Raw genomic sequence first — 16263 nt, forward strand, 5'->3', positions numbered from 1 at the left:
TTGATGTGTTTGGTCTTGGCAGAATAGATCTGCTACGCTGCTGCTGCGGCAGAGCAAGTACCGAGACTTGTTACTGCCAATACATCCACAACAAGCTTCTGTGAGCATGTAAGAAATACTGCTACTGCACGTATAACATATATGAAATATCCCCCATATATAACCAGGGCCGGACTGGGATGCAATTTCAGGCTGGGAAATCTCACACTCATCCAGGCCACACAGAAAAAAAAAGAGGCCAAAATGGTACCTTTTGGGGTACAACAGCTTGTCACTGGAGCAGTACCCTTAAAAAACATCTCTGTACCTTTTTTACCCCCAATAGGTACATATTAGTACCTTATAGTAATTCGTACACATAAGGTACTAATATTTACTTACTAGGGGTCAAAGGCAAAAAGACGTCCTTTTTAAGGGTACTGCTCCAGTGACAAGCTGTTGTACCCCAAAAAGGTACCATTTTGGCCTCTTTTTTTTGTACATAGCCTTAAAAATAATTAAAGGTTGTCTCTTGAACTGCACCTTCACTTCCCTTTTTACTTTTCTTCATTTTCCCCAATATCTCTGTCTCTCCCTTTTTTAATTGTACCTGTCACTTCTTGACCAGCAGGTCTACTGTTATGAACATAACTGTGTCCACCTTGTTGCAAAACGACCACCTCATTGCAATTTGTTATCACAGAATGTTATTTATCTTAAAATGACTTAAATACCCGAGATTTAACAAACCTATATTTCATACAAATATATCAAAAAAATTTCTAAAGTGCCTAAAACTCAAAATCAGTACAATATATTTTTTGAAAAATCCTAATTCTGAAGACACTATTGCATTATTAGGCTGTGATATTTTTTGTTGTTGTCTGCTCAAGCTCCCTCCCTTCCTATACAATAAATTTATTAATGTAACTTTCCAATCGATAATAATGTCCTTTAGAACAGTATTCTGAATTATGTTAAAAATAGGGTGCCCCTGATTGCCTAACAGGTGCTATCAGTTTAATACTCAACTAGGTTAATAAAGACAAAACTCTTTAGCGTATTTACAGATGAAACTGACCTGCACCTGACGCCCTGAACACGCATTTTTGCTACATTTCGCTGCTTCTTATGGCCGCTTCCTCTCCTTCATTGAGTCCCGCGCATCGACTCTGTTCGAAACCGTCGTTTGAAGCACAGAACAGACGTGAGCCGATTCGTATAGCGCATATAGTATATAACATACAGGAATCACCCTGTAGCAGATCTATGCAGGTGGAGCTGGGGAAGGTGGAGGGTTTCTGAAGCACGCTGCAACTGCTACGGCGAGCACTAGCCAAGTATTTAAATGTTGAGCAGAAAGTTCATTGGCTGCTGATACAAAAAGAACCAATCAGCCGGGCCATGTGATGATGTCATTATGTCAGATTGAGTTAGACCTATCGAACTGCGCCATCTAGAGTTTCATGACAGATGGATTTATAATGTTACAAATTTTTCTATTTCAAATAAACACTGTTCTTTTGAACTTTATATTAATCAAAGAATTCTGAAAAAAAATCACAGTTTCCACAAAAACATTAAGCAGCACCTTTATGGCCATTAAAAATTCAGCTTTGTCATCATAGGAATAAATTACATTTTTAAAAATATATTGAAAACAAAAATATTTTCAGTATTTATCTTACTGTATTTTTTAATTAAATATATGCAGCCTTGGTGAATATTAGAGACTCAAAAAATCTTGAATGGTATATTTTACCAAACAAACGTATATAATATTTTTCGCTGTACATGGTAATGATTAACAAATGAAAAAAATTTACATTATCAGTTTTTTGTTTGTTTGTTTGTTTTTACATGTGATGTTTTTTTAGTCAGTGGCTTCACAGGCAGCAAATAACAAGCAGAAAGATTTTTATTTTCATTTTTTGACTTCTTTTGGGTGGTTTGGATGCAAATCACGTCAACCAAGTGGGTGCTTTGTCCCTAATGTGTCAAGAGCATGTGCGCTACCACTGCACCACAGCTCTAGCAAAAGATTTATTCTAGTAACTGTTACAGTTTTTAATATATTTGTATTCATATTCTCTGTATAAATCCATGATGTACACAGTGTCTCCTGTTCCCATATTCACAGGTTTCCTTGCACACTGCGATTACCATGTAGCAGCTCTAACATTAGCATACGGTTCAGTGGTGATGCCCCCAGGTGATGCCACTGATGGCCAGACAACAGCCTTCCCAGCGCAGAAGAGCCCTGTGACCTTCCCTCAATGCTCTTTTTTTCCTGCCCCCCTCAATGCTTCCTGTGACTCACTCCTGTGCCCCCCTCTGAGTGGTGCCATGGGCATTCTGAGCAGAATAATAGCAGTAAATCCAATAAAACTGCACACAATGAAGCTCAAATACAGCCTTGATTAAATGCATGTTGTATTAATCTATTTAACTAAACAGGATTTTGGATACACGCATTGGCCAGACACAGCCTTTTATGCTGTTTGTTGACAGACACTGTAAAATAACTACAGTAGCTGTGTGTAGCAGTGTGCAAGTATCAGACAGATTCCTGCATTATACCCCAGAGAAATGACATTATCTGTCTGGAAATGGGATAGCAGTGTGTCTTCAATAGGGATAGTTCACCCCAAAAATTAAATTCTGTCAACATTTACTTCTGCTCATGTAGTTCCAAACCTGTAGTACTTACTTTTGAACAATTTTGAACAAGGGTGCACAAATGAGTGGTTTGAACTTATTTACCCTGCACATTTTTTATTTTGGTCGCGCATACGCACCTGCGCACCACTTATGTGCACCCCTGTCTATATAGATTTTATACATTTTTATTTATGTTTTAATATTAGTTATTTTAGTGCATCAAGTTAAACTAAATTAAAATGAGTAATGTTGCTGCAATGTTGTAGCTGAAATAATTGAAAAAAATTTATATTTTATTTTTAGTTAACATTTATTTTTTTCAAGTAAAAAATGTTTTTTTTAAATGGTTTTAGTTTTAGATAACTGGTAACGCTTTAGATAAGGGAACACTATTCACTATTAACTAGTTGCTTATTAGCATGCATATTACTTGCATATTGGCTGTTTATTAGTACTTATAAAGCATACATCAATGCCTTAATTCTGCATGACCACTACTGCAACAACTTGCTTACTATTAAACAGCAAACTAAGAGTTTATTGAGGGAAGACTCTTAGTTTATAGTGAATATGTGTTCCCAAATCTAAAAGTACTATAATAACCCTTCTCCATTCATTGCATGGAAAGAGCAACCAGCACAGAAAGCACCAAATTTTCATTTTTGGATAAAATAACCCTTTGATATCTACAAAGCATTTTTATTTTACCTATATAACTATCTTTATCTCTATGTATCTCAAGTAAGCATCCATTGCTTAGAGAGTTACGAAGCTCCTGATCCCTCTTTCGGTTCTGGGCCAGAAGTGATGGATTCAGGACAGTTTAGAGGTTTTCAGGTCATGGCTGAAGTGGACCAGCTTCTAAGCCGCTTTAGTCAACATACTATAAAGCTATATGATCAGATTTTCTTCTTCAGTACAACTTTCTCTCATTACTCACTCATTTCTTAACCTACTTACTCTCTCACCCTCTCGCTGCATCTTCCTCGCTTCTGACTGTTGGCCGACCACCCACCTTGCTTGACAGAGATTAATGGTCCCAGATGAACGTGCAGCGCTCCTCTTTGTAGTATTTAACACAATTTAGCCACAGCGGCTGCAATTAACAGCAGATTAATGTCCTCCTAATCAATGAGTTTACTGTTTGTGTACACTGGTGCTGTGTGAGCTGGACAGCCACAGGAAGAGCAGCACTCACTATAGAGATTACTGTTAAAAGACACTTGGTTTCATGTTGCTATTTCTAATTATTAAAGAAAATTCTTCTAACAAAAAAAAAAAAGCCTTGCCTTTCCTGACTTGTTTCTGTTGTGAATCTGTCACGGTAAATCTACTCAGTAGAGCTATTGAGAGTTTTAATAATAATATTCCTATAATATTTCATTAGCATTACAATGCAAATGCCACACAAAAGCTGAAATCTCTGAATAGTCTATTGATGTAAGTATTAGATGTTTCTTTATTTATTTATTGGTCTATTCAATCATAAGTCCCATATATAAGCTTCACATCTCACTGCCAGTTTTGTCTTGGTAATGAGGTCCTACTCAAACACTCTTGCCGTCCCTTTACCGTCACTATAGCAGCGTGCAGCGACAAACGCGATGATTTCTTTCATTTGGAACGAGTTTAGATAAATCTCGGTAAAGCGGATTTGTTAAGCCCTCAGATTGCATGCTAAGCCGTGAAACGCTCGCTTTCAGCAGTTTTGAATCGTGCCGGTATCTGAACTTTCTCCTCACGGTCCATTAGATGTATGCAACAGAGAGATGAATATCGGGGATTTGATGAAAGGGATATTCTACATGCTCTGCAGCCTTGTCTTTTGTTGTGAAATGAGCATGCAGATAATAATATAAAAGAGTCAGAAAAGTCATGGAGGAGAAAACGCAAGTCTGTGAGGAAATTTAAGGGAGGTGGAGAGGAAATGAATAGTGCTGAGGACAGAAGGAGGTAGCTGGGAGGAAGTGAACATTGAAAATGCTGAGGTAAAGGACCTGCATACCATTTTCTACAGAACCAATCACATACATACATATTAAAGGAGATAAAAGAAAGTAAAACCTACAGAGTGAAATTTAAAAAAAAGTAAAATTTTAGTTGCTAAATTACCAATAACATTTTTTTGTGAAAAATTTCACTTTTTAAAAAAAAATAGCATTAATTGATTTATTACACATTTTGTATCTTTAATTACACTCGTGGATCAGTGAGTCAATTGTGAACCCGATTTTCGACTCACTGACTGAGTGAATCTGATTCAAGCCATTAATTTACAAGAAAATTCAAGGCCTTTTTAATGAATCTTTTTAAACTGAATCAGACGTGCATTATTTTCTCTTGCTGACAATAAACCAGATGATAAAGGAAGAAACAACATGTGGATGCTTGCAAAGTTTTTCTGATGAGAGTTTGTATCATTTTATTATTATTTTTATTATTATGTTATTGCTTGATTGATTGATTGCACTGAATAAATTTTTTGTTGCTTTGAATTTGCAGCCTGGACCCCCAGGTATGTTTATATAAAATATTTAATTTAAAATACTATTCATTAATTGAATTTATAATTTTTATATCTTTAATTGCACTTGCGGTTCAGTGAGGGAGTCATTGAACCTAGTACGACTCACTGACTGAGAGAATCTGATTCAAATCACTAGCTCATAAAGATATTTGAGGATTTTTGTGAATCTTTTTGCCTGACTCATTACATTTTTTTTCAAGAATTGGACATTAAGTTTGTTGAAACACTGATGCATTCTGGTAACGAACACCATTGTTTTCTTTATGATAGTTTATATATATTATTTTCTTGTTTTTTTTAAACCATTTTAATTGCACATTTTTCAGTTTGTAGTCCTAAGAATGGTTGGATCACAATATATCTAAAAAAGTACCTGCTTCCTTGTACATAAATTTTCTCAAAACAACATAATTCTTTTGGTTTAGTTGAACGTGTGAAACAATTTCTGTCTCTCTTCTATAAATATATGATGTTTTGTTTTGTGTGAATCTGTGGGAGAAGAAAACAATTGCGAAGGATCAGTATAGAAGGGTAGGGGGCACGGGGGAGGCATGTGTTTCCCAGACAACAGCTAGCTCTTGCCAAACAGGTCTTCCCTTATTAGTAACAATAAGGCTTGAAGTCCACTGACGTCTGTTCATGACAGCAAAGCGTTTCGAAGTTGTGTGTCTCGGTCTGTGCCTGTCCACAAAATGAGGCCTGTTTAAACAGCTGTGTGCCAAGACTTTCCCAGTCCCTCACTGCTGTCCTAGAGAGCTTTTTTATGTGTGCTGTACACACTCTTTTGAGGGCCACCATGTAAACACGCAGTTGGCTCCCACACTCCCATGTCGGGAGACGTATATGTCTGTAGTTGCTTATAATCTCTGTTTTAGTCTTATTTAATCAGATTGTAACGCAGATTAACTAAACTGTGCTGTAAATTAATACATAGTATCCAAGATGCTCTTGCAGCTTGAATGGTGTCTTCATTTTGCTGTGTGTTGCTCTTTTCAAGGTTTGGATGACTGTCTGCAGCAGTACATTAAGAACTTTGAGCAGGAAAAGGTGGGCGGTGAACAGCTGTTGAGAATCACCCATCAGGAGCTCGAGGATCTGGGCGTTTCTCGAATCGGCCACCAGGAACTCATTCTGGAGGCTGTGGACCTGCTTTGCGCACTGGTGAGCACATACACAAACACACACAGGTGCATTGTGTTCTCACCGACACAAATGATAGTTTCAAATTATAAGTGGGGTTTATAGCGTCTTGTTGAAATGGCAGTATATTGTTTTTTATAATAACATAAAGGAAATGGCATAATAGCAATTATAAAATGCATAGTTACAGATCTGGATGCAGATTGGTCAATACAGCATTCCAACTCTGTTATATTCAATGAGTGTATTGTATATGCTATATTATTTTCATTTATATTACTTTCACCTTGTGCTATAGATCAGGGGGTTTTCAAAGTATAAATCAAATAAAATAATTATAATATCAAATAGTTTTAGATTTTTGGCGTTGACAGGGATAATTCAAAATAAACAGTTGTACATATAAAACCTCTGCCTGAATCCCATATTTGTTTTCATTAAAAAGAAAATCCTATAATGGCATATAATAGACAGTAAAATAAAATAAACTGAAATACAAACATAGTGATAAACAAAACAGAAAAAACATACACATACATACACGTACACATACATATTAGACAATAAAAAATAGTTAAAGGGGTCATAAACTGAGAAATCAAAATTCCCTTGATCTTTTGACATATAAGGGTCATTGTGCTAAAAAAAAACATTCTGTAATTTCCAGAACTCAAAACTTTCTCATTAGTCTAAAAACAGCTTATATTGAAGGCAGTCTGCCAAAATGGCAGCTTGTGGAATGTTCTACTCTATGATGTAATAGTGTGGCTAAACTCTGCCTCCGCAGAAGAAGATCAACGCCTGCTTCTACATCGCTGCCTGTTTAGCCCCGCCCACCGATTCATGTAGTAGTAGGTTAATAACAATAGCGGGAAACGCAGTTCTACGCAGAAACCAAACAATAAACTTTATTTGATGAACTTTATTTTTAATAAAGTGCCAGACCACGTCAGTAAGAACTTGGTCCTTTGTTCACTTCATTTTACTGTGGATTCATTTACAAACAAGGCACAATTCGACGCAGGATTTTCAGAAAGATTGAAAATAAAAGACGATGCAATATTGGCTATATTGGATCCGACTGTAATATCGCAACACACAACTGTGAGTAACTGTTTTTATTATGTGGTCACTATTGTTTTGTCTTATTACAGATTGTTTGATATGTATGGAGAATTTATGTGTTATTAACCTAAATCACAGCAGCACTGCATTCATCTGGGATGGATGTAGGCTGTTAAACATACACAACTATTAGCCAATAATAGCAGTGGGTGTTTACTTCCGAGTCTACAATCCGCCACGCCTATTCAAACAGAGCGTTCTGAAGAGGGAGGTTAAAAACAGGACAGAAAATAGCCTATTACTTCTAAATTATGATGTTTTTTGATGTAAAAATCTTGATAACATAAGTGGACATCAGAGAACAGTACAAAATAAAAAACAAAGGTAGTTTATGACCACTTTAAAAAGCTATACAAATATATAAAAAGTTAAAATATACAGAATTTGATATTATTACATTTTCATTCTGCTTTCTAAAGACTGGTCAGAACATTTTCACATTTTTTTTCTATTCACAGTCATCGTTTAACGTCTCTCTTCAGGTCTATAAATATAATGTATACCGATGGTGGGTAAAAAAGTAAATATATTTTACAAAAATTGTTCTGTATAATATTTTTTTATATTTATAATATATTTTCACAGTGAAATTTTATGTGTATCAAAAGGAATATAAATACCATGTAAGCATATTTTCATGTATCAAGATACATTTATACTTTGAAAATTAAAAATATTATGTGTTAATTATTGTATGAAAAATACTTACTTTTTCTTCCTATCATCAGAATACTTTTAGATGCATCAAGATACACTTAGGAAGGCAAGGGACCTAATGTATTCATCAAGAGGATCATCATATTTGAGGGTTCATGTCATCAAAAAGTTTGTTTCTCTCTAGTAGATACTTGCGTATTAAAATACTCAAATTGATCAAGTACTATATGTTTATCTTTATTCCTGAAGCACCTGACCCTGTTTTCGCTGCCTGTATGTTTATGGTAATTGCATCCTGTGCAATTAATAATAGCCAAAACAAACACTTTAAATCCTTGAAAATCCTTTGGATTATCCCTCCATTTCCCACTGTCATCCTGCACACGGTTTCCAGGCTGTTCTGATGGGGTACAAGGGAAATAAGGACACCGATGCAGAAGGAGGGAAAGAGAGGCGGAGCAACTGAAAGATTGTGTGGGCAGAGTGGGTAGAAAACTGGCAGCAGTCGGTGAGAGAAGGATAACAAATTAAAACAGGAGAGAAAGGCTCAGAGAGAGAGCGAAGAAAAGTGTGAGAGAAGGAACACAGTAGTCCTGAGCGGATGAAGGAAGCGGGTAGAAAAAGGAGGGTGAATGGGGTATGTTAGCCAATGCATTCGCAAACTGGCCCCCCGTATTCCTCTTTTTTTTGTTCCCACCATTTATGTCATATGCTTAAGCCCAGCTAGTGCCTGAAAGCCTCTTATGTAATGCTTCTCTGGGTTTGTCCAACATGGAGCCTGCTGCATTAAATATGATTACTCATCTATCCCTCATGCTGGTTCTATTGCAAGACAAACCCCTCTGGCTTTTGTGTGCAGCAAGACATTCTGGGAGAGCTGTACTGTGGTGACACAGACACAGTGCATGACTTTAAGGGGGTTTCGGGAAGAGGGTTTTGACCACGATTCTTACACTGCCTTTTAACAGGCCAATACCAACAGTGATCTATGCATAATGTAGATCTTACTTACAGTATGCTTATCTGCATGCTATTTCTATTCATTTCAACATACCAAAAAATAATCTGAAATCTTGCATAATGTATGAAATATGTTTGGAAAGTTGCTGTGACTAGTTATATGCATTCAAAATGTACTATTGAAGGCTAAATGTGATTAAAAATGGTGAAAACACAGCCAAGATTAAAGATATACACCTATACATTCATATAAATATTAGCCTAAAATCTTAATGTTGATTTGAAAATTAGTAGATCAATACATACATTGATGTATACACACTACTGTTCAAAGGTTTGGGGTCACTATATGATTTAAAAAAAAAAGAAAATAACACTTTTAACAAGGATGCAATAAATTGATCAAAAGTAACAGTAAAGAGTCGACATTTATAATATTTGCATAAATTATGTACTTGTAAACCTTCTAAAGAGTATCACGGTTTCCACAAAAAATATTAAGTAGCTTAACTGTTTGGAGTATTGATAATAATAAGTTGGTTCTTGAGCAGCAAATCAGCTTTTTAGATTTCTGAAGGATCATGTGACACTGAAGACTGGAGTTATGACTGCTGAAAATTCAGCTTTGCCATCACAGGAATAAATTACATTTGAAATATATTACAAAAGTATTATTTCACAATCTTATTGTTTTTACTGTTTTTGTCAAATAAATGCAGCCTAGGTGAGCATAAAGGACTTCTTTCAAAAGCATTTAAAAAATCTTATACTGACCCAAACCTTTGAACAGTATGCATATACAGTATATTTATATATTCATATATGTTTTTATAGCAAAGAATTTAGTAAGCTTCATTGGGACTACGACATTGCGTTAACATAGCGTGAGTTGTGTGCCTCTAAATGACCCTTTTCTCCTTCTCCATTTTCTTTCCTCCATTATTTAAAACCATTCAAACTACTTTTTCCAAGTGAACTTGGACTTATCACAGAGTGCCTCTGACCTTCCCTTTACCCTAACTTCCTAACTTGTTAACCCAGTCCCTTTTATTCTCTCCCTCCGTTTCATTTACATTTACATGTATATTTAATCCTTCAGTGGATGCTTTTATCCAAAGTGACTTAAAAATGTGGAACATCACAAGCAATTTGTCACACAAGAGCCAAAAATACATGCAGTACCACATTTCAGAGTTTCCAGAGTAAGTTACAGTATTACAAAAGCTGGAGCAAAAGTGACAATTCTAAAAAGTAGTAAAAAGAGAGATTAGAAAAAGTTTATTTATAGGAAATGCCTTTTTTATTGTCATAGTTTAGCCCTGCTTTCAAAATGTTTATCTTTAGCTGTTTCTTGGAGGTTGTGATGGTCTAACTTTCTCTTTCTTATACAGAACTATGGACTAGAGACAGAGAACCTGAAGACTCTGACCCATAAGCTGAATGCATCAGCCAAGAACCTGCAGAACTTCATAACGGGCCGGCGGAGGGGCGGTCACTATGACGGCAGAGCCACACGAAAACTTCCTAATGACTTTCTGACCTCTGTAGTGGACCTCATTGCTGCCGCCAAGAGCCTGCTGGCTTGGTTGGATAGGTTAGTCCTGCAAAGAGACACAAACACAGCTCACAACAAACACAGATATGTGTACAGACACATTTTACATTCATTAAACAGTGCAGCTGCATATATAGTGGCCCTAAAAGTATTAGGACACCAGTACTGTTGTTAAAGGGTTAGTTCACCCAAAAATGAAAATTCTATAATTACTCACCCTCATGTTGTTCCAAACCCATAAGACCTTCGTTCATCTTAGGAACACAAATTAAGATATTTTTGATGAAATCTGAGAGCTTCTGGGCCTTGATCGTGGTAGTTGTGTTGCTGTCTATGCGCAGTCAGAAAGCTCTTGGATTTCATCAAAAATATCTTAATTTGTGTTCCAAAGATGAACGAAGGTTTGGAACAACATGAGGGTATTGAGGTATAAATATTAGATGAAAAACTTAGAATGAAAAACTTTGTAATGAAAATGAGAAATGTTGCATTGGTAATTAAGTGAAATAAAGTGAGTTTAAGTATTTAAATTACTAAAACTGAAACCAAAAAAATTATTAAATAAATAATTAAAGCTGAAACCTGAAAATTAACATTGTTAGACACTTTAGTCACATTTTATTATGGATGTTTGTTCATTATATAATAAAATACTAAATATCAAAATGGCTTTTAAAGAAAGATAGCACAATCACACTTTTTGCGCAAATAAAAATACTTTGATGATAAAACAATAGATATATTGATCAAATTTAAGACAATTTGGACACATACGTACTAAAATGTCCATAATGAGATAATAATAATAATAATTAATGCATTTAGCAGACGCTTTTATCCAAAGCGACTTACAGTGCATTCAGGCTATACATTTTTACCAGTATGTGTGTTCCCTGGGAATTTCACCACAACCTTTTGCGCTGCTAATGCAATGCTCTACCACTGAGCCACAGGAACATACATGAGATGAGATGAACTACACCTGTGTTATGATCCCTGTGTAATCTTGAGAGGAACTACCGTCACATACAGTATGTACTAAAAAATCATTGCCCAAATGGTTCAGAAAAGCAAAGTTACTTGGCATAATTTGTTTGCAGGTGCCACATGATTTGATATTTTGTTAAGGCAATTCAAAGTGTCTTTTAGGGCTGCTGTATTTATTTAAAAGCAAACACAAAGTTCAATCAAGCAGCCTCAGTGATCCCGCTGCTTTATCTACCCTGCGTATGGTCACATGACCCCTCATCTCATCTAAAAGTCTCCATTGTTTCGAACTCATCAGTGAGGTCATGCGAGAGGCCACAGATGACACGATCACGCTGATTTCCTTATGTAACACCCATGAGCACTCAGCTGACAAACAAAAGATGAGTAAAGAGCTTACGTAAGTCTCTTCTGTTTCGGAGGAGCTGGCCCTGAAAGCGGCCAGCGTGCCTGCTAAGCGCTTCTGTTTATCTCTCAAGTGTGTGCGTGAGGTCGCGTTTTGTGGGTTTAGCGTTAATTCCTTCATCAGCTGAAGCTCTCGTTGGCCACGCCTCCTCGTTAGTGCAGTACGCCAAGTCTCCTGTCTAACCGCACACTCATAATTCAAGAGTGCAATTAATCTGCTGCTGCATCTCCCTAGGTTATTCCTGGCCTCTGGGTCTCCCTCATTTGTTCTCTCCAGACAGGATGACAGCAGGAGTGCAGTCCTGGGTGATCGACTTTCGTTGGTTACAGTCTTATTATAAAGTGTAAGATAAGGACCCTGGAGTCAGATATGTGCGCTCAGTGCACTCATTAAGATAAATGATGCCCTTGTGCTTTCTTCTGTAGAGAAGATTTCTGTATTACTGTTTGCACCATCTAGTCGACTAGTTGATTAGCTCTTCTGCTGGTCAATGTCTTGGGTCAGTCACACTGCATGTGTCGTAGATATCTGATATTGTTCATTTGGAGTGCACACGTTTTGTGTGAACTGATCTAAAACAAATTCAAAAGTTGTTGACTGAAACTATAAGCAGGACTTGTTTTTTTGCACCATTTATGACAATGTGTCATGAAACACATTGAAAGAAGACATCCACACTTGTATAGTGCTGATCATGTATGTTTGTTATGTAAAAAAAATTCTGTAATATACTGAGCATTTTTGTTGGAATTTATGCTGAAATTAAGCTCAAGTCATTTAGCTAGCTTACACAGGTTTTTATTAAAGTTGCAAGAATGTCTAGTGATAGAAGTAGAAAGAATATCACCCTTTACTATTATTCATATCTATCCTTAAAAATCTAAAACCTTAAAAAAAATATTATATTTGAATATATTTTAAAATGTAGTTTATTCCTGTCTTCAGAGTCACATGATCCTTCAGAAATCATTTTAATATGCTAATTTGTGCTCAAGAAACATTTCCTAGAATCAGTGCTGAAATCAGTTGTGCGACCTAATATTTTTGTGGTAGCTATGATATTTTATCAGTATTCTTTAATGAATAGAAAGCTAAAAAAAAAAACAGCATTTATTTGAAGTAGAATTCTTTTGTCTGTGAAAATGTTGACAGGGCAAGTGAAAATCTAAACTACTTGCCCACTGGCCAGGCCTGATTGTTCCTTACTGTTGAGCCCTGTGTATTCTGTATAATAAATATAGACCATATACATGTAGTATATTTAAAAAGGATATGCCGTAATAAAAATTTGCTCCTAGCATGTTAAGAAAATATGATGAAAATTCAGCGCTCTATCAGTTATTATGGCCACAAAAGGGAGCAGCATGGTCTAAATTAAAGACTTTCATGATAATAGAAAGACAGTGATCTTTGCAGTCTGTATGATGGAGCACGTGAGCAGAGCTTCCTCCTTCCGCCCACCAGAGCGTCTGTGAATTAGTGCATTGGAGCGAGAAATCCTCTCTCTCCTCTAGCTTTCAGCTCTGTCTGTCTCTCTCTGTTTTTGTTAATCTTCATCTCCCTCCCTCTCCACATCCTTCTTGGGTCACCTCCTTTAAGCTCTCATTCCTCACCCTGAATGTCCTGCATTGCCTGAATTAGACACATTTGGCAGTGCAGCGAGACAAAGGAAGGTTAGACACAAAATGTGGTTGTGATTAGAAGGGATCTAATGGTTAATGGCAGGTGTTACTTCTTCATCAGGTCTCCGTTCGCTGCCGTGGCAGACTATTCCATGACCAGGAATAATGTGATTCAGCTGTGTCTGGAGTTGACCACAGTAGTTCAGCAGGTATGGACTCAAACACTCAGATTATTACATAACACTTTTATGTGTTTTGAATAGTTCATCCCAAAATTAAAATATTGTCATTCATTCACTTCCATGTCATATCAGACCTGTATTATTTTCTTTCTTCGATCTTGTTTTGCTTTCATTGAAGTTTCTGTTAAATTAAAATTTATAGTGATTTTTTTACTGTCAAATTTAAAAAAAAAAAAAACGCTAAAAACAAAGCACCATAAAAGTATTATGAAAGTAGTCAATAACAGATAGAAAACTTAGAAATAATAAAAAATAATTACAATTTACTAATTTACAAAATGCATACCTAGGGCTATTAAATATCTTGCTCTATATAAATGTATATTCAAATCTTAAACACACACACACACATGCATATATATATATATATATATGTATATGTATATATAGGCCTATATATATTATATATATACAGTGGGTACGGAAAGTATTCAGACCCCCTTAAATTTTTCATTCTTTGTTATATTGCAGCCATTTGCTAAAATCATTTAAGTTAATTTTTTTTCCTCATTAATGTACACACAGATACTTAGGACCATGTGATATTTCAGTTTTTCTTTTTTAATAAATCTGCAAAAATGTCAACAATTCTGTGTTTTTCTGTCAATATGGGGTGCTGTGTGTACATTAATGAGGAAAAAAAATTAACTTAAATGATTTTAGCAAATGGCTGCAATATAACAAAGAGTGAAAAATTTAAGGGGGTCTGAATACTTTCCGTACCCACTGTATATATATAAAGGTAACTATCTATATATAATGATGTCTACTGTCAACACACAAATATGCATGTGTCTAGATAGATAAATAGATACCTAGATATCAAATACCTATCATATACATAGACATCAATACTTTTTATTATTATTATTTACTTTGTCATTATAAGTAGCAGTATTTTTTACAAAAATCTGTGTTGATGTGTTTGTTTTTTAATTTCGTACTGTTTAAAACTATAGCCTTAACTTGCTGAGGGTTATTGGAAATTATGATTATTGTGGCGGTCAGAACGACATGAAGGCAAGTAAATGATGACAAAATGTTCATTTTTGGGTGAACTGTACCTTTAAATCTCATATCCATCAAATGAAATGCAAAAGTCAAAAGTCTGACCTAGTCTATTTTCTTAATTTCACCCTCACCAGTGTCACGCCATATTTTAGCACTCTAGGACTGAAATCTCTTTTTTGAGTATGCTTGGAAAGCAGGGTAAAGTTTCTAGGGCAGAAGGTTCTTTAGAAGGAGGCCATGGATGTTTTTTCTCCTTCTCAATTTTCTGTCCTGGATTGAAATAGTGCTGCTCTGGCATGGGCCATTGAGGGCGAGGACAGACTGTCCCAGGTGGGAGAAAAGCGATGTGTCCCAGAACATATGAAATACAGAAATATGAAGGCCTGTGTCTGTGTGAAAATGCCACAGCTTGCAAGTCTCATATTGTTTCTTCTTCACTCTGAAGGGCCTTTCACACATTCAAACTTGACATAAAATTCTTCTCCCTTAATTAAACACTAATGTATTAGCTCAGCTTTATTTACTCTCTTTTGAATCAGCCTGCTGTGTAGGTTGCGTGCTGAGGGAGATTCCCAATATGTTTAACATTAATCATGTGTGCGGCCATTCGAGCTCCCCGAGCTCCTTCACTCACAGGCTGGAAATCAGACTACCGTTAAGCAGAGTGATGGAGAGTGGAGGAAATTAGCAAATGAGAGGAGGAAGAGGAAAAGCATTGCACCAGGTTCAGTGTGGGAGGATGACTCATCTGCTCCTCAGCTGTCTGCTTAAGACAGAGAACGCTGCCTTTGGCTATTTCAGATAGGTGCAAGACTCTGTGCCAGCAAGCAAATCTTTTTCTCCCAGTGTCCCACAAGCAAGGCTCAGCTTCCCGTCTGAGATATCCCAAAACTGTGTTTACCCATTAGAGCAGAAATGATATGATTTGCTCGTATCGCATAACTGGGATGTATTTTATAACTTTTGTTGATATGCCATTAGCAAATATTATGTAATAGTTCTGATGATTCAAATTTGAATGTATATTAATCAAAGTTTCATGAGATGAATGCACATTAACTATAAAGCATTATATAATCATTTAGTATTATATAACACTACAGAAAAAACAAGTAGTATTTTTTTTGTTTTCCAGTAAAAATATCTAAAGATTTAAATAAAAAACTTCAGAAACAGAATTGCATCAGGGGGCTATCTAGAGTAGAATATTAACAATTAACAAATAATATGCAGTATATTATATAAATAATAATAAATAATAGTATATTATATAAATTTATATTAAATTATATATATATATATATATATATATATATATATATATATATACAGTGGGTACGGAAAGTATTCAGACCCCCTTAAATTTTTCACTCTTTGTTATATTGCAGCCA

The 16263-nt window shown here is 35.7% G+C and overlaps 1 protein-coding gene across 3 annotated transcripts in view; it reads left to right on the top strand.

The window, feature by feature from the left end:
- Positions 1 to 16263, top strand: part of LOC107700045 (connector enhancer of kinase suppressor of ras 2-like) — a 44455-nt gene that overhangs the window by 10507 nt on the left and 17685 nt on the right. For 2 of the 3 annotated variants that reach the window (XM_016501549.1, XM_016501550.1), the window contains 3 exons: positions 6165 to 6328; positions 10441 to 10643; positions 13723 to 13828. In XM_016501549.1, coding sequence (XP_016357035.1) covers positions 6165 to 6328; positions 10441 to 10643; positions 13723 to 13828 — 473 coding nt within the window. The remainder of the gene's footprint in view (positions 1 to 6164; positions 6329 to 10440; positions 10644 to 13722; positions 13829 to 16263) is intronic. The other variant, XM_016501551.1, reaches the window with a different exon arrangement.

This window comes from Sinocyclocheilus anshuiensis, unplaced genomic scaffold, assembly GCF_001515605.1.
Source record: "Sinocyclocheilus anshuiensis isolate Anshui unplaced genomic scaffold, SAMN03320099.WGS_v1.1 scaffold1023, whole genome shotgun sequence".
NCBI classification, from domain to species: Eukaryota; Metazoa; Chordata; class Actinopteri; order Cypriniformes; family Cyprinidae; genus Sinocyclocheilus; species Sinocyclocheilus anshuiensis.